Source organism: Patagioenas fasciata, chromosome 1 (assembly GCF_037038585.1).
Source record: "Patagioenas fasciata isolate bPatFas1 chromosome 1, bPatFas1.hap1, whole genome shotgun sequence".
Taxonomy (NCBI): domain Eukaryota; kingdom Metazoa; phylum Chordata; class Aves; order Columbiformes; family Columbidae; genus Patagioenas; species Patagioenas fasciata.
Window position 1 is genome coordinate 155,137,010 of NC_092520.1, and position 19,332 is coordinate 155,156,341.

General features: G+C 39.2%; 1 protein-coding gene across 10 annotated transcripts in view; it reads right to left on the bottom strand.

Annotated features, from left to right (window-relative positions):
• Nucleotides 1-1,855: 1,855 nt before the first annotated feature.
• Nucleotides 1,856-19,332, bottom strand: part of CHRM2 (cholinergic receptor muscarinic 2) — a 107,229-nt gene continuing 89,752 nt past the window's right edge. For 7 of the 10 annotated variants that reach the window (XM_071798521.1, XM_071798530.1, XM_071798537.1 and 4 more), the window contains 2 exons: nucleotides 9,216-10,651; nucleotides 1,856-5,631 (listed from right to left, as the gene is read on the bottom strand). In XM_071798521.1, coding sequence (XP_071654622.1) covers nucleotides 5,595-5,631; nucleotides 9,216-10,612 — 1,434 coding nt within the window. In that variant the 5' untranslated portion in view covers nucleotides 10,613-10,651 and the 3' untranslated portion in view covers nucleotides 1,856-5,594. Of the gene's footprint in view, nucleotides 10,652-19,332 lie in introns of all 10 variants that reach the window. The other 3 variants (XM_071798548.1, XM_071798544.1, XM_071798551.1) reach the window with 3 other exon arrangements.

Sequence of the window (19,332 nt, forward strand, 5' to 3'; positions counted from 1 at the left end):
CATGGGTAGTTTGGCATCAGCCATGTCCCTTTTCCCCTGTGTGCAATCAACTCTGGCAACAAAGTTTTCAAAATATGCGAGGTCAGTGAAATGTACCTAAACCTTGTCTGGGAAGACAAAAGTTTACCTTCAGTGCTCTGAATTTACAGGTACCCTTAGTTGTAGGCTTTCTTAATGTTAAGAGAACTTAAATACACACACAAATCAAAAACTGTGCATGCTGTACAAAGGGGTTTTTTCAAAATCTGTTTTCCAAAACATATAGAGCAGGGGATTAAGTCTTGGCCTGCTATGCTGTGTTGCAAATGGCATTGGCAACTCCAGCCATCTGGAAGCTAACCCTAGTATTTGCAGAAACCTCTTCCATCTGTTAAAACTCTCATCATTGGCATCTTAAAGCCCTCCTGAAGCCATATGTTGGCAATTATAGGATGTTACAGTGTGTGTGAGACAATTATTTGGACTGCATATTGACAATTTGAGTTATGCATGTGGTCTGTAATGTGATGGTTAGCATAGCAGGGTCTGAAACTGGTAATCTCTTCTTTGAAGGGAAGAGATTAATCAGAAGTAAGTATACCGTGTCTTGGAAAAACAGACTTCAGTTACCTATTTTTGCCTCTATTGTGATCTTGACAAGTGGCTTTAGACCATCATCTATAACAGAGACGTAATAGTATTTTCCCACCTTACAGCCTATCAGTAGAGTATATGTGTTGCAGAGTGCAAAGGACTTAAATATAGGGCAAGCAAAGGATATATTTGAACACATAAATTTATCTGATAGTTCTGAGAAAAAGGCAGGTGAAAAAGTGACATTTTTGGCTTTCATTGTTGAAAGCATATGGACAGGAAGTCGGTGAAATGGCTGGAGGTGAGCTTGCACTGAAGAAACACTAGAGCAAATGGCAGTGGTGGTAAGTCTTAGAGAAGACATAGGTATAAAAGCCTGAAAAGGTGGAAACAATGAAAATCCTCAGATAATAACAAAAGAAAAAATTAGAACAAAGTAAGTCAGTGTAGACCACCTTACTGAAATTACATCTTTCCATTCTGGAGTGGCTGAGCTGAAGTTTCCTGATCCTGATAGAGCTGATGCACCCACTATGCCCAAGAGTCCCAGTCTTAAATCACTTGTCAAATCACTAGACTGACTGTGCACCAAAAGCCAGGTTTACCTGGGCATGAACAATCCTCAGTCACTACCACTGGCTTCCTCTGCTGTATCTGAACCCTGTCTGCTCCTGAAGTGGAGGTGACCCTGAGGAGCTGAAGATATGCAACCTGTGTCTTTTATTCCTGTTCCCAGAAGCTTTCTAGGTATGCCATGCAACTAGATTTGCATTTGTAAGGCAAAGGTTGCTCAAAATACATTTGGTTGTTAGTGGCACCATCTCCATAAATAACTAAAAATTTGTTTTGCTTTGGGTGACTACAAAAGTCTCTTACCTATTCCATTTTAACACATGAATGGCAGAAATATATGGAGGAATGTCTTATTGGAGGCCCTTGTCAGATTGCTGAAGGGAATTTGCAGTCAAAGGTGAAATCTTTTGAAAGATGCGGAGTCACCAGAGAAGGTGAACTGAGGGAGGAATAGAGCTGTGGACAAGACAAGGACAAGTGAAGTGGTACTCAAGACCTCTCTTAACTTCAGACTTGCCAAGAAGGCCAGGGAAAAGAAAGTTAGAATTTTTCTCTTAATTATTACAGACAGTCTCACAGCCCTGTGGCTACTGTAGGGAAACTATTTTTCTCCACTTACTATTTCAGTTTAATATTTCACAGGCTATTTCACTCAGTGTAAAAAACAAAAAAAAAAAAAAAACAAAAAACAAAAAAACATACAAACCCATTTTTATTATTGTTATAATTCACTGTTTAATGCAATGCTTTAACTAGAAATACAACTCAGCAGAAGTACATACACATATATTGCATGTAATTTTAGTTGTGTCATCAAAATATTCCAAACCCTCATCGTCTCAGACCTTCATGAGTTGCTTTGGTGAAGCACCTTCTTCCTTCATCCTGCACATATTTTAATGTTGTTGAATAACACAGATGTTTTTCTTCCAAATGGAGCACAACATTACATCCAAATTCCCAGCTAATATGACTTTATCAAACTTTGCTTTCACTGCATGAATTTTGTGTATAATATGTATATATCTATACAGTATATATAAATATATATCTATAATGTATGTACAATCAAGTGGGCCAGCTTTACACAGCTAACCATAAACTTGTGCTTATCTTATTTATATGAGATCAAATGTACGGCATCAAGAATTTAACCAGTCCCTGACTTGTAAGGTCCTCAGTTCTCGATTTTACCATATGATTTTGAATATCACATACACATAATGCATTGCCTTCTTTCTTGCAGTAGTATTTTCTTTTGAAGAAAAGAATGCGGTTGGGTTTTTTTTGTATAAATAAATAACAGGTTTTCCATACCCATAAGTTAAAAAAAGGTCTCAAGAAGAGATGAGGTTCTTCCTCATACATAGAGCTTGAAGAGTAATTGGACATTCATTGTAGATATATTTACATTATAACCTTATCTGGATAGTATTACACGTAATGCAATATTTTTTACACAGTCAAGATATGGTGTTGGTCATATTAAAACACACTATCTAAAGGTATTTACAAACTGTGAGTCTTTAACTTACCAACCACCTCTGCAAAGTGACACCAGAATTAAGGGAGAAGATATAAGGAATCTGTTCACTGGCAGCCGTGGCACTATCACCAGTGTTTTTATTATTATTACTACCACTGCTACAATGATGTGCTTTAGAGAAGGGCTGTCTTTGGGGTATAGGTGTACAGACAGAGCTTCAGCAGGGGCAGAAAACCATCTCGTGCCCAAGCCTACATGAGCTGGGTGGAGCAGAAAAATAATCCAGCCATGACCTTGTCTGTCCCTTCACAAGTCAGGGTATGCCAAGCTTGTCTCCCTGTGCTTTCTTCAGTGCTGTCAGGTAAGACAGTCCAAACATTTAACATCCAGCAAAATCCTTCCTTCCAAAGGCCACTGTAGCATGGACTGTGATCACACTGACTCATGGACCAGCCACAGCCACTTCTCACAGAGAGTCAGAGAACTTTGGGACATCTCAAAGAAAAGTTTCTGTGTGCTTCTTAGCAAGTAAAGTTGGGGGAGGAAAAAAAAAAAAAAGGCAAACCAAAATTTTTAAAACAGAAAGAAAAAGAAACTGAAGAGTTGAAGAAGAGTTGTTACCTAATGGCACTTTTCAGGTTATGCGGAGCTTTGGAAGGCAAAAATGCACCAGAATTTTTTCTCTTTATTTGCTTAATACCAGAAAGAAGTGTGTATAACAAATCCACCCAGTATCCTGAAATATGAGGCCTGGGAGGACTGATACGCTTGTGTAAGCCAGTAGTTCCATGATGTAGCAAGAGGCCATAGCAAAAGGAGGGCAGTAAAAGTATAGAAGGAACGATTGCACTGGTTGTGGTAAATCATTCATGTCCAACACAGCCTTGCTATAATTACATTCTTAGACTTGGTTTTTCACTGAATACTCTGCTAGTAAGTGCAGGAATGAAAGGGGATTCAAGGGAAAGGAGAGCTGCCTTAACATTGCACAGGGCATGAAATTAATCTGTGCATGTTACTGCATGATATTCCACTACAAGTTAACTCTTTGCCATTGTCCAGTGTTATTTTTAATATGGAGATGACAAAACTGGGGAATAAGAGAATTGATTTGTCTTTATTTCATATGAGGTTTTTTGTTTTTTGGTTTTTGGTTTTTTTACTTCCAATTTAAAAGCCATGCAGAAAAGATTTATGGAGCTCGTCACTCCGCATAGTAGTTTGGGCTTCAGTGGATGGGGATTTGCATGCTAGGCAAGGCAGCATTTTGGAAGGGTTAAAGAATTTGAATGCCAGCATTCACAGTGCCTGAAAGGCAAGAGGAACTGCACACCTGTAGTTGAAACACAGGCAAAATCCTTGTTAAAGTAAGGGAGGAAAGCTTTTTGTTAAGACTGTGACAAAAGAGGAAAGACAGGCAGAGAAATGAGAAAAGAAGCCACAGCAAATTAAGGACCATCTATCAGCTTCCTTCAGGGAAAGATTTTCTGTAAATTTAAAAAAAATAAAATTCTTAAAAGTCTAGAGCTTTTCATGTTATACAAGAACAATAAAAGCGATACTGTATAGAAATCACATCATTAGCAAGGATCTCTAGGCATGTTAAATAAAATATCTGTTGATCCAGGGGTGAAAAAAAGCTTACTTCTTTCAGTCTTAGTTGCTGCCACTTGCACTGCTGTCAGCTGAGAGTACAGAGCCATCTAGGAGGAGATCTTTAAAATATCAAAAGCTATTAGACTCCAAACCCACTACCTCTTAGCAAACACCACTCAGTCCCAGGACCAGAGTGTTTCCTTGCTGTTTCTTACCTAAGATTTAGCTTCTCACAAGAAGAATACTGCTTTGTAAAAACTTGAGATTTTTAGGAATTATTGTAATGTGAGGAAGGGAAAACAGTATCAGCAGCACTCTCCACTGCTACTCACACCCTCACCCTAGCCTGTATCACATGATGGCTGTGAGGATGCTTTACCTATTTCATCTTTCAAGGTTGGTACCAGGATCAGCTTTGGGTAACAGAAGTGGCAAGGAGAGGTGCTTCCAGTCGAGGCAAAAAATTCAGTCTGCTACCTCAGCACCACAGGAGAAACCAGGAGCTGTATCTGCAGGTAGCACTGGGCCAGCTGTCTCATCCATAGGAATGAAGGACAGGTATCAAAATCAGTCAAAAACATGGAAGTGGTCAGTGAGTTTTTACTGGCAAGCTTCACTGCAAAGCAGACACATGGATATGTTTGAATCCAACAGGAGATGAAACAAACAACAAAAAAAGACCATCTTGTCCTACCCCTGTCCCAGCTAGAATGGCCAGGAGCAGCTGGGACACCCTGAGGGCTTCCTCACCAGTGTGTGGGCTGTTCTCGCCACAGCCATGTTCAGTAGAGATAATTCCTCTTGTTGTTATGTTTTCCTCCACCAGAAAAATACAAAACAGAGAGCTGTTAGATGTAGCATTTGCTTTTGTTCCCTCCATGTTTTGAAGGAACTGATCCCTGGGGTCCATTTGAACACTCTTTTCCCCATGATCATTTGTGAGGAAAAATAAAAAGGAAAGAAAATCTGACCTATAGTGATGTGTTTGTTGGCTTTGGACTGTTTTCCATAAGGCGATGTTCAAACACTTTGCTATCTCTGAATGGATCCGCATGATTCCTAGCAAATCAAATTGAAATCCCAAACAGAAGGCTGACAGACATTTTTCTCAGGTTTTGTCCTCACTGGAAAATAGATTTCTCAACTTCAGCTTCTTGCTTGCTTGCTTCCTTTCTTCTTTCCTTCTTTCTCTTTCTTTCTCTTTTCCTTTTTTAACTTTAATGCTCAGAAAAGGTGCCAGTTGGATTGACATATCTTCAGGCTGTTGTTCTCTCCCTGGAGAGTGAAGGTAGGGCTGACCTGTGACAGAACAAGTCACTCTCCTGGATCTGCTGAGCTGACAGGTCCTGTTGCAGCAGGGCTATTGTTAAGGGGTGGTTGGGCTTTTCAGCTTTAGCCTATTTCTGGAAATGAATAAAAAGAAAAAGCAAAAATTGCTAGCTTTGGGGTTTGGTTTGGTTTGTTTTTCTTGAAAGTCACCTGCACAGCTTGCTCATTTTCTATGTGAAACAAAAGTGGCGAGCACAGCACATGGTGTGGACGTGCCACTGGGATCCTCTGGCCAAGCCCAAGGTGAAGACGTGGCAGCACCAGCAGCAGGGCCACCAGGGGCCTCGGGGGCGACGGGGCACAGCTGACAGCCAGGGAAGCTGGAGGAGGTACCCAGGGAGCACTGCTCTTCACGACCGACATCTACATCTTGCAGAACTATCACTCAGAAGGGAAGTGAAACCTGCTGAACATTGTTCGGGACACAAAGGAAAGACAAAAGAGCTCAAAAGATGTTGAAAACAACAAATAATTTTGTGGCTCTGAAATATTATCCTTCTTTTTGCCTTGCTGAGCCACAACCAGCTGAAGATTCAAGAGGTTCACAGTGTCTCAGGACAAGGCTCTGCCCTCTCTGCCTCTGGGAGAAGTTAAAAAGCGTCATGAGTAAGTTTGGGCTCTGCACCTCCCACCAGCTGCCAGTGAGCACAATATGGACAGGTTCCCATGCAATATCTTGGATGTTATATATTATTTGCTGTGCATATAAACCATGTTGGGGCGTGTGTGTAAGACTGCGCGTAAATGAGGAGGTGCATTATGTAGTCTATTTTTACATTGTTTAATTGGCTGCAAATATGGATGTACCATGGAAGTATTTTTTAATCAAACTGGTACAAGACAGAAACACATGGAATTGTGTGTCCTGCAAACCTTTTAAATACACTATAAAACAAACATAAGCATCATAACCTCATGTCATCAAAAACAGTGGTGGTGCTAGGAAAAAGTGCCAGAAAGCTTCAAACTGAAGATTTATTTTGTTTTGTTTTGTTTTTCTTTTTCTCTTTTGTTTCGTGAATGCTGCCCCCAAAATATTTTTTTCTGCATGGTATTTTGAGTGTCATCACATCATGTGATGAAAATATATAATTGTAATCTATATCGTGCACTTCTTAACTTGTAGAAGTGTCCTTAGTTAGAGGAATTCGTAATTTATGAACAAGTGACAGCTTCAAAGGTCAGAATAAAAAATTTGCACACCTCATGGAAAACTGGAGTTAAAAGATTAAATAATATACAAACCATTATTTCCCAATTTGAACATCTGTACTATTGATACCCCCCGCACTTGCTGAAAGAAAGAAGCAGGTGTGTTTTTATGAAACTTTTCTAAAGAAGTAAGATTTTTAAATGACCACAATTCATTTTATCTTTGATTTTCATCTGATTTTTTAACACTGTAGGGAAGAAATGGTCTAGAAATGATCATGTAAGCCTTTCTTTTGTCCTGTCAAGATAAGCCCAGTGAACGTAGTTTTGAAAGACAAGCAGCACTCAGTTTTGCAAGCCTTATCATTAGGCATTCTTCCTTACAAGCAGGAAGATGAAAATAGTGATAGTAAATAAGACTCAAAGTGAGTGAGGGTTGCAAAATTGGATCCTTGGCTGCATGGAGACACTTAGATATATTAGGGCAAAATCACTAGGAGTATAAAATCAATGAATTCATACTAAGACACGTTAATCCTGAGTTTAATGTGGCTTTAATTTACTGCAGTTTAATCCTCCTCATTTTCACTTTCTGCTAGGAACTTGTACTTTGAAATGTGAAAATTGTCATATTGCCAAAGTGCTTTGACACTGTGTTTCAATAAGCTTGTCAAATGTAAAACCTAAGTCTGTAAGATTAATTTCCCTGTAATCTTGAAGGTAGCTATTTTGAAATGCACTTTGGAAGACTCTAATGTGGTAGCATGAAATAACAAAATTATTTTGTGTCCTATTTGGCAAGTGGCTTTCACTCCAGAAGGCAGTCTCTTGGGACACTTTCTATGCAGTAAACTACTTTATTGGGTAACAAAATCTGTAGGTGTACCTTCGCTAGGGCCTGGAAATTAGAGTAACTAGGGAGGAGGTAACTAGAATATGCATAACTCACAGACAATTACTGTTTTCAGTAATCTGATATACTTTGTCCTATCCACACAGTGCTCAGTTGTGCTAAAATAAATACCAAATATTGAAGTAGAAAATTCTTTGCCAGGCAGAAAGAATCTGGATTTGAGCTGATGTGGAGTAGCAGATATTATGTGAAATTTACCCCTGCCAGCCCCCTATCAAGATTAATTCAGTATCTGGTTTTGTGTAATCACTGTTTTTCCCTCTGCCTTTTTATTAGCATTATCCCTTGGTTTACAGTGAAAATATTGCTCCCAGCTGATACAAAAAGCAATGCAGCCAAGTCTTTTCCACAAAGTAAACATCTTGTCCAGGATATACCTATGAGGGAGACCCTGGTTTCACACTAAGAGTTTAGGCAGATCTTGATCCGTGTGGGCACATCAGTCCATCTTATTCTTTTTCTCAATAGATGAGTGTGTATCATCTTTTGACTGGTCAAGATTATAGTCATCTAATGTTAACTATTCATTCTGTTGAGCCTCAGCATACCTTTTCATCCATACATCCAACTTTAAAAGGATGTAACCTCGATTTTTCTAGTAATAATCTTGTTTCTGTTGTTCAACTGAGGCCCTTGGCTTGGCCATCATGGTGACTGACTGGATGAGACTTTTGAATTTACAACTTCTTTTGGTATTCAATCTTCATGCCCTAGACAAGTAAGGTACAAAATGGAAGAAAAGGCTGATGGGGATAAAAGACAAATCCATGGGTGGATATTATATGACAAACAAAGTGAATAAAATTGTCTTAAAAGCTTTGGTTTACATAGATGCTGAAATAGTCTTGGTATGTAGCAATCTGGAAGAGACTGTCTTTTTTCACTTTTATCTTGACGTGATGAAGGAATCACAGAACAAAATCCCATAGAAGGGGACAAGTGGCAGACTTCAAATGATATGCATCTTAGACAATGGTTACATGTTGACCATAAGTAAAATTTCAGAACTGATGCAGTTGTGGAAATGGTAGTGTCATAACCAACATAAGTTCTATCATTTAACATTAAGCTTCTCACATGACAGTGACAATAAAACTTTAGACAATTTTGAGACTTAGAAAATTTATACCATGATTCATCTGGATTATGTACAGATCTTCCAAACTCCTATGCCTCTTCCACACAGTTATTGTTAAAATTCCATTATTTTTCCCTAGATGAAGACATATTAAACAGACACAGAAAAAAAAAAAAAGGAACAAGTATTTCACATAAAATGAAAAAAATTGTAGACTCTAAAGCCCTTCTGCAGAATACTCTCAGAAACTAAGGAATTGTGCCTCCAGTACACACACTTGAATAATTTTTCAAATATCCTCGTGTCCTCACTACTTATTTTCAATAATTTAAAAAAATGTTTTTAACTGTAGTTCTCAGGGGTGGAGATGATGCCCCATGTCAGTATTTGCACTAACATCCTGGATTGCACATTCCATAGAAGATCATAAAGTGCTATGGCATGTTGTACTTTTTTGATTTAATTTTGAACTTCTTCACCCTTTTCACTATTATTTTTATTATTATTATTTTTACCTCGTAGCTCCTATGTTCTTGTAATGACACATAAGAAGGTGCTTAAAGGTCTTCTTAAAAGTAGCATTGCAGAGCGCATAACAAGCAGGGTTGATGGTGCTGTTGATATAACAGAGCCAATAACCTATGGTCCATACAGTGCCAGGGATGCAGGATGTGCAGAAGCTGTTGATGAGCACCATCACGTTGTATGGGGTCCAGGTGATGATAAAGGCCAGGAGAATGGCTAAAATAGTCCTTGTCACTTTTTTCTCTCTAGAAGGAGGCGGTTTCTTTTTGGCTGGCTGTTTTGTCATCTTGACTATTTTCCGGGCTACACTATTCTGCTTCTCGTCCCCATTGGCACCTACGATCTCCACAGCAGTGTTGATGGGGGCACAGCAGTCACCCTTTTGGGGCTTGGTGACTATCCTGATGCATGTCAGCTTGGAGTTCTCCACTTTGAGATGGTCTTGGGAGGCAGAAGCCTGGCTAGTATCTTTGGCAGCTTCATCCTCTTTCATGTTGGAAGCAACCACGCTGACAGAGGTGGAGTCATTGGAGCTCTCCTTCTCCTCCCCTTGAACACAGTTTTCCATCGCAGTGTCTCCAGTGGTTTTTCCATTCTGAATTTTGCTGTGCTCCAACCCATCCCCACTGGTCGGGATGTTGTTATTGTTTGGTTTCACTATTTTGCCTTGGACAAGGCTCGGGGAAACTGTATCTTGGTTTTGGGCAGCTTCCTTTTTCCCTTTCTTTATCCGACTCTTACTGGCTTGAGAGATTTGCCAGTAAAGGACAGTCATGATGATAACAGGCAAATAGAAGGCTGCAATGGCAGTTCCAAAAGTGACAGCAGCATTGGAAAAAAACTGGATGTAGCAATCCCCATCTGGGACAGTCCTCCCTCCCACAATGAACTGCCAGAAGAGAATTGCAGGGGCCCACAGGATGAAGGAGAGCACCCATGCAGCTGCGATCATCATGCCTGCCATCTTAGTGGTCCGCTTGACAGGATATGTTAGAGGTTTGGTGACGCAAAAGTATCTGTCAAAGCTGATAATGAGGAGGTTCATTACAGAGGCATTGCTGACCACGTAGTCAAGAGCCAACCAGAGGTCACACACCACAGGCCCTAAGGGCCAGTAGCCTATCACAGTGTAGAGGGTATAGAGGTTCATAGAAAAGATGCCGATGATCAAGTCAGCGCAGGCCAAGCTAAACAGGAAATAGTTGTTGACAGTCTGTAGATGCCTGTTGACTTTGATTGACACCATGACCAGGATGTTCCCAATTATGGTGACAAGACTGAGAGACCCTGCTACCAGGACAATGAAGACCACCTCCACAGTTTTATAGGGGCTCTCCAGAGCCATCACATTTTCATTGGAAGAGTTTATGTATGTTGAGTTATTCATTTCTGTACAGCTAACAGGATACTCAGTTATCACTTAAGCCTGCGGAGGAAAGAAAACAAAACAGATACCATCATGAAATTAGTCCCTTTGCCTTTAGGAAATGGATCACAGAAAAAACCTTTTTCAAAAGAGTTTAAATATAGAAGATGTGTACAGAAGGACCAGTTCAGCTTTGGCTAATTCAAACACCTTGCAACATATAATATCCACTTTGGTATAATATAACAATAGGATACCTCTAAATATGTGACAAAGACACAACATTTGAACCCAGATCTAGATTTCTAAATGCTCAGATGCATTTTTCCCTTTGTTCTATTATAAAACTAACAGTGCCTTGAAAATTTTGGAACTGGACCCGCATATTAATTTCTTCTTACCAACAAAATAGTTCACATTGCTCATTTCAAACCCTATTCTCAAAGAAAAAATCCAGTCCTAAGTGTATGCCATTCTTACAACCCAAGGTGAAGATGTGATTTACCAGGAGTCAAATTCCACAAAGGTGACTTATGTTTCCATATTTCCTTCATGCTCCACCTGTGTACGCTTCTGTGAGGGTTATGGAACAAGTTTGTGTCACGTCTCCCTCTAATTTTCTAACACTGCAGTTACTCTTTTTGTCAACACTTGCAAAGATTTTAGCACTACATCAATCTAAAGTTATTAGTGTGCCAATAAACAAAAAAAGAGTAGGACTGTTGAAGTCAATAGAATTAGAAAACTTACTTCAGTTGACCACCTGGCTATTAAAGTTAGATGTGCGCAATTTTTCAGTGAGATTAAATTGGAGTTTTTATATCCTCCTGACTAATTGTACCTGGAAAAAGGGTCGTTGTTTGTTGGGTTTTTTTTAACATGATGAGATTATCTTTTGATGCTTACTTGCTTGTATTTCCGACAGTTTTTTCAAATCACACTGTTTTTAACCTGTATCACATAAAGCTATGACAAAAGGTATGAAATGGATAGCAGGGTAATGATAACGAAACAAATAAAAATCTTTTCTGCTTATACACAGCAATTATTTTTGTGCTCTATATAGCCTAGTGGTAGTACTCAATAAATAATAATTAAACTACTAGCAATATATATTTGATAGAAGACAGAGAAAACAGAACATGCTTTTGCCTTAAGGATATATACAATCCTTTTGTGCATCCCCTGGAAGTCAACAGAATGCACTGGAATTGTAGTCAGCCTCTGAGCACTCATTATTTATAAGCTATGCTCAAGGGATTATTGAGGCATGAAGGCCAGATGTGACAGAGAAGTTAGACTGTTTCTAATTGAAATATTCTCCTTTTTTTTTCCCCACCCATAAAGCATCACTTGTTTAAGACAAAGCTTCTAAAATTGGGGTGCAATCAAAGGAAGACAAAAAATTCACTTATGCTTGGGTCTTCCATACATCAGGGACTAAGGAATCTTTCCTTGGCTTCTGTCACTGACCTGCTGATGCACAGATATATACAATCCATGTCACTTCAACAGAGCAATGCATTTTCACTGTCATTTCATCACTGCATTTTTTCTTTCAGATGCAAAAGGAAGATGACGATTCAAAATGTCAGCACAACAGCAAAAACCCTTCTGACCTCTAAGAAAAAAAAAACAAGTCTGTCTCTGTGGAAAAGTAAAAATGCTATACCAGGGTAAAGGTTTTCTGACTGAAGAAACTTTGTAATCTTACAAATATATTCTTGAAGAAATACAACTGTCAGAAGGTGGGGCTCATGCATTTGGCTTTGCTTTCAGAAACAGCTAAAATTTGTTTGCCAATTCCATGTTGAAGTGAACACATGGATAAATAGAGGAACATAAGGCTAGACAGACATTTTTTTCCTACTATCTATTCGCAGGTACATCCCTAAAATCCTTGGGATCGGGTTCAGGAGAACAAAACTGTGAGGAAGAATGTTTTAATTAAATATGTACTTTGTACAGTAAGAGTAGGCTGAGGAGAATAGAACAGAATTTATGCTTGGTGCAAAAAATAGAAAGGAGAATAGCCCAGACATCTTTAATATATAGGGCTGTCATTTCAGCAATTCACTGTGTGTTTTTTTACCCAAAGCCCCACAGCTGAGCAGCTGGCTACCCAGCTAGATGTGTAAGATATCATTTTTTTGGGACAAGCTAAGAACTTCTCTCAAGCAAAATTGTTTATGAACATTCTTCACAGAATGCATATTTGATGAAAAGACAAAATAACTCACAGAGTTGTATTGATTTCAAGAAAAATTTCAGCTGAAAGAGTTTGTGATCCAGGGCTCTGCAACTACCTCTGGTGACAGAGAGTGAGAGGGGTAGTAAGAAGGGAAAAGAATGAGGATCAGAGCTGAAAAAAATTATGCTTTATGATAAGAAAACAGGTGTTTCTCTACAAATTCGTTTTGACAAAAGGTTCAGAGGTTTTGCTTTCATACCACTGAAGAATTAGAATTAATTTTAAAACCTTAAAACTTGTCAAACCAAATAATCATCTCCCAGCTAACTTTATTCCTAAATCTCTCCAGCTGATTTTTTCATCCAGTTCCTGTGGAAATATTGGTAATTCAGTAAATATTCCCTTGATTTTATTATTTCCAATGCAGGGAGCTGGATGAGAGCTAAAAGCTAATTTTACTTGTTAGGAATAAGATTTCGCTGCCGTCTTTTGAATGGAAGCAAACCAGAGGAGTCCCTCTCCCAGTGATCTCTCTTTGCACAAAATTTTCCTGCCATGGGTAGGCTGGTAGTTCGGGACTGCAAATTTTATTGACAGTTACAACTCTCTTAGGTATGGAGAAACACGCTTGCTACCACTTACTCCAGTAAAATCTTCCTTTGTTTGCATCAGTATGATTGTAAAGTGAACCATGTTTTGCTCTGTGTGCTGCTGAGAAGGTACAGGGCTGGAAAACATTTAGTTTCAAATGACATATATCATCACTGTTAATATTACCACCACTACATGAGCAGAGACAGGGGTGTCCGTGCTTCCAAATCCAAGACCCCCTGCGATCTGCTGGTCCCTTTCCTGTTGGCTCCAATAGGGCTTGAATCAGGTCCTAAGTGAGGTTTCTTATGGTGGCTGCTTGCTCCCTTGGTACAGGACTGCCTGTGGACTACTTTTGTTTCTGTCATGCCATGGAGCCCATCCCTCCCACTGAAGATGCAGTTGTTATGGGAACAGATGTTATTTATTAGGCAGATCTACAGGCCAGAGGCATTTCAAGGTAATATGACCTCCTGTTATGAGAAGTACCAGATCTTGTTCTTGAACAAACAGAGCTTTCCTCTTCAAGCCCATGGGTGTTTGTGTGAGTTGCACAATATGGCACTGATTCCCATGGGCTACCATAATTTATCCGTGTATACTAAGTGCATTCTTGCTAAACAGAGAATACCCAGAAAAGGCAAGAAATTTCTCTTGTGACTTGAGAACCAACCAAGATAATTTTCTGAAATATATTTTAAAATATATATGACTTTGTGGAATGCAAACACCATGATCACTACATGGAAAATATCCAGAGCCAAGAAAACCACATAAAAATAATTCATTGTTTGATTTTTTTATATGTAGTTGAGAAACATTTCTAGTGCAGTAGTTTCTCCCCTCTAAAGAATTTATAGTGCTGCAAATCATTCCCTTCCCTTCCCTTGACTAGACAAGATTTCGGGACAGAACAAGGGGATTTGGTGGGCAACATGGTACATGCAGTTTTGGCCTGGTGTGATGCCAGTGTTTTTTTGCAGTGAGTCATAGTCAGGCAAAGGGCATGGATGAGTTTACCTGGACCCCTATTACCACTTCAAAGGGAAATGTTGCCCAGGCTAGCACAGGCTGGAACAAACCTTCACAGAGCATGCTGGCAGCAACGGTCTGTTTTGCTTTCCTTCATTTACCTCCCTGACAGGTGCTCGTAACAGTGAAACAGAGGTTGGATGGGTGAAATCTGCAAGTTAGTTGACTGTAAAAGGGAACCATGGGGAGTGTGAGGAAACAAAATTATGGCATTCAGGGTATTCATCCTGTTCCATTGCAGACCATGAGGAGGAGGCTTGCAGAAACAGAAGGGCAAGGAGAAGGGACAAAGACTGCATGTCACCCTTGGGATCATGATGCTCAGACGGGAGATACGTAGGTATTACATCCTGCTGACTGTGCTTTTCACTTTTCCTGACAGGAGTCCATCCCTTTGGTGCAGATGAATCTTGTAGCAATCACTGGAATTTTAAATTTAGAATATATCTCCAACATCTGTCACAAAACAGACTATGGAAATACTGTGTATATTGAAAAAAAAAAATGGCTGAGACGTCATGCCTGTCAAACTTTGTTAGAGAAACCCTTCCTCTGTATTGTGCATATTGCCAAGTTAAATATTGCATGGCTTCTTTGAATCCTCTGAAGCCATATAAAGAACCTGAAAGAAGAAACAAGCAGTCTGTACCTGAAAGTTATATTTGTGATTTAAATGGGATTACCCAGGAACCTATGGGCAATGCTACTTTGAGCATTTTTCAGCATTCAGCTCTCAAACAAAAGAAAAATACATTTTTTTAACTTCTCTGATTCAGTTCCTCTCCAGTCCAAAGCTATGTAAAGTAGATTTTATTTTTACTGTAGCAATAATAGAATTTTTTTTCTGAAAATATTTTGATCCTGAACTGCACTGGTTTTGATTCTAAATTCCTTCCTAGCACCATTTAAAACCACACTGTTAAAAAAAAAAAAAAAAGAGGAAAAACCTCTAAGTCCATGACAAATATACTGGGCATGTTAGTCAGAATTTATTACAGATTTCAAGGGACACTATAGATCTAGTCTGGGCTTTTGATTTCAGAAAATTCCCAGATAACAAAAGACTAAAGTCTTCAACACACGGGTCATCTTCTGCAATCTATTAAAAACTAAAGAAACCTTTACAAAGTGTTACTGCCTCAGTGTGGTACATTCTTCTCATTTGCATGCACTTTTGTTTTTCTCAATCAATACATGTCTTACAAAAAAAGATATTCTGCGGGCCTGCCTCAATCTACTTTTCCCCATCTCATCACGAAGGGTATCTAAGGGCAAAATAAACAATTTCTGCACATGTCTTGAAACAACAAGCAGATCAGAGTTGTAGAACATTAACTAAAGCAGACTAACACTGTTCCACTAACAATGACTGAAATAAAGCAAAAATAAAAATAGCCAAGAGCAGCAGGGAACTGTACATGAGTAGGTGACAGTGTATGGCACCAACACTGTTGCTTCAGTCCTAGTGTTAGGGTCTGAGGATTTGTACAATTATTAACTACATCTTGCTCACTGCTTTTCTAATAGGCTGAAACTGGTAAATATAGGCCATGAGCCCAACTGATTTGTGTTCAAAATCATAGAATCATTGAGTTATTCAGGTTGGAAAATATTATCGAGTCCAAACATAAACCTAACACTGCCAAATCTACCACTAAACCATGTCCCTAAGCGCTACATCTGCACATCTTTTAAACACCTCCAGGGATGGTGACTTCACCACTTCCCTGGGCAGCCTGTTCCAATGCCCGACAACCCTTTCCTAATATCTGATCTAAACCTTCCTTGGTGCAACTTGAGACCATTTCCTCTTGTTCTATCACTTGTTACTTGGGAGAAGAAACCAACACCCTCTGTGCTACAACCTCCTTTCAGGTAGTTGTAGAGAGTGGTAAGGTCTCCCCTCAGCTTCCTTTCTCCAGGCTGAACAGCCCCAGTTCCCTCAACTGCTCCTCATCAGACTTGTGCTCCAGATGCCCCAGCAGCTTCATCACCCTCCTCTGAACTCGGTCCAGCACCTCAGTGGGGCCTCACCAGCACCAAGTACAGGGGGACGATCACTTCCCTAGTCCTACTGACCACACCATTTCTGATACAAAATCACGTAAGGAAAAGTATAGACGGTATAGACGAAAAAACCACAATAATCTGTCTAGTTTCAGGAAATAAATAAAAAGAAGCAGTTTTTCCTCTAAGACCTGGATAATTATATGTTTCTACTATAATGGTACTATTGTTTTACTATTACTATGTTTATGCTGATAGTCACTCTCTGGTACTAGGTCACTTAACGCTATCTTTCTGTAAGTACAGTTTTGGCTGAAGACTTCTCTTTGTTTTACAGGATCTGTTTAATCAAGAAAGAGTTTGAATGTGGTCTTTGGGCAGCTGACATCATTCTGAGTTAAATTCTACATCTTAAAGCATTGCGCAAACCTGAAAAATATGCTTAATAGGCATGGTTTTATGTAACTGGTTTTGATTCACAAAAAGGGATTTTTACCTCCTGGACTAGACGAAATAACTTCACTCATATGCCTCCTTATTCGTGCTTGGATTTCATGTAAATAATCCTCGGTCCCAAACCACTGAGCAAATAACCAAGTCTCTTGGTGAAGTTATGGCACCTCTGCACTTTGATGGAACCATATGATATGAGTGCCCACATAGTAAATGTGACTGAATACAATGGTCTATATAATTCCTTCTGAGTCATACCTGCAATACTGCACACCTTAGCTTGTCAGAGGTGCTTGCACACTGGAAGGAATTTGCAGAATGGCAACTGAAAGCCAAGGGGTTTCACTACTAAATTATAGGCAAAGTTTATAGTCCAGGACGCTTTTGCTGAGGAAAACTAGAACAGAATAACATTTTTTTCCCCTTTTTCTTTTGGATAAGCTGTAAAGTGGGGTGTCTGGAAATCTAGTTACAACAATAAAAATAATTTTATAGCCCAGAAATCAGAGAATAAAATAATTTTTGATCTATGGAGTATGAAAGGCAAAATGGAGCTCTTATTGGAACATCCCACAGTTCTCTCTGGAGGGCTGAGTTAAATGGATAGGATCTCCATCTAGAGGCACAGAAAGGCAGCTACCACAAAAAAGTCATTTCCAGCAGTAGTTTGGCTTCAATATATGTTGAAATTTAGATGCTAATTTATCTCTCAGGTGGAGGAGGCCCACATTTTATTACAATTTACATTTTACTGTAATGAAGGGTCAGGGTTTTAATTTAATGAAGTTCTGAAATCATTACAGTTAGATTTTCTTGTAGCAAAGAACCTGAAAACTGAGGTACAATTAGACCAGGTTAGCGACTGCACAGACACACATGCTCAGTCCTGAGCATGCCCACTGCCATCAGTATTCTTTAGTTGTCACTTTGGGCATAATCCAACTTAATGTGTTGTTTCAGAGTAGATTGAAAATGGGTCAGAAAAGTGGCTGGTGTCATCAAAAGGAGACAAAACAAGAGTCAAGCTCATACCACAAACATATTTCATCAGCAGACCTATGTTGATTTCCACTGGACTACCTAGAAAAGAGAGATCTAAGTGACAGATTTCAGTTTTCCCTCCTTGCACTGCACCACTGTTGCTGGAAGTTGACTGAAGCTCGTCATATGAGTCAATCCCAATAAGACAAGTTTTATCTAACTACCTTCTTCAAGCACTTTAGATAAAATACTCATACCAGAACTCAGACTAAAATTATACTTATCTTCAGCCCTGAAAATGTTCCCTCAGCAGAAGAGTTATTTAAGCCTCTGTTAAGATTGAATCGAAGATCATTAGATTCAAGGATATATTCCCTGAAGGAACAGGACCACGATAGGCAAGTACTCCCCCTGCAACCCAGCACAAATTGGAGTCACAGTACTTCGTTATCCTTGTAACAGATATCATGCCTGTGCTATTAAACAGAAAAACCTTATAGCAGCTACTCAAAGTCCCTGGGCGACAAGTGGCAAAGCTATGGAAAGAGTAGTGGGTTCAGAAGGCTGACTGAAACCAGTTTACAGTTTGTTCTGAATACTTGGAGCCAATGAATAACAGAAATGCATCTCTGCATCTCTTATTTAAAACATTTACAGGTAGACCTAAAACAAACAAACAAACAAACAAAAAAACCCCAGCAACAACAAGAACAACAACAAAAATCCAAACCCCACACTCTTTCTGGGTTTTCCTGTTTGTTTGTTTGTTTGTTTTTTCTGGCATAGCCTAAAGGAGTATCGGTGATGAAAAAATGAAAGACAAGTATAATACAGCACAGGGGCAGTCTCTCTAACTGCCTCAATCTGACAATGAGTCTAGCAAAGATACTGTTATATTTCGGTTGATCTCTGCAAATCCCTCTAAGTCATGGAGGTACTTTGGGGACCCTGACTAAACTCATAGAGACTTTCATTGTTCCTTAGAGATTTTGCAGCCTTCAGTTGTGCATCTGACAGGAATATTAACATACCAAAGGCCCAAAGGGACTCTACTGAAGTTAAAGAAATCTTTCATTTTCCCTTTATTGGAAATGGTGTTAGTATATTGCTTTTATCAGTGATTTCCTCATTCAGTCTCTTATAATCTAGCAGACTCACTTGTGATATGTCTAGATGATCCTTGAATGTGCTTTGGAAGGTACCCAGTTTCTTTACTCAGCAAATGCTTTTAAAATTCTAGTAAGTCTACCATGGTCACTCTTACATGAAGTTCTCAAGAGCTTGAAATTATAGTCTGTTCTGGTTCTTCATCCATTAATCTTGAGGATTTTTACACATCTGCCATCTTACTTAACAGTTTACCGAAGATATAGATTAGAAGCACAGAGAAGAAAGCTTACTCAGACATAAAAGGATTTGGCTCAAATTCTTCATGAGAATTTAAGCATGTATTGAATTAAAGTTCAAACTTGTTTCTGAGAGGCCA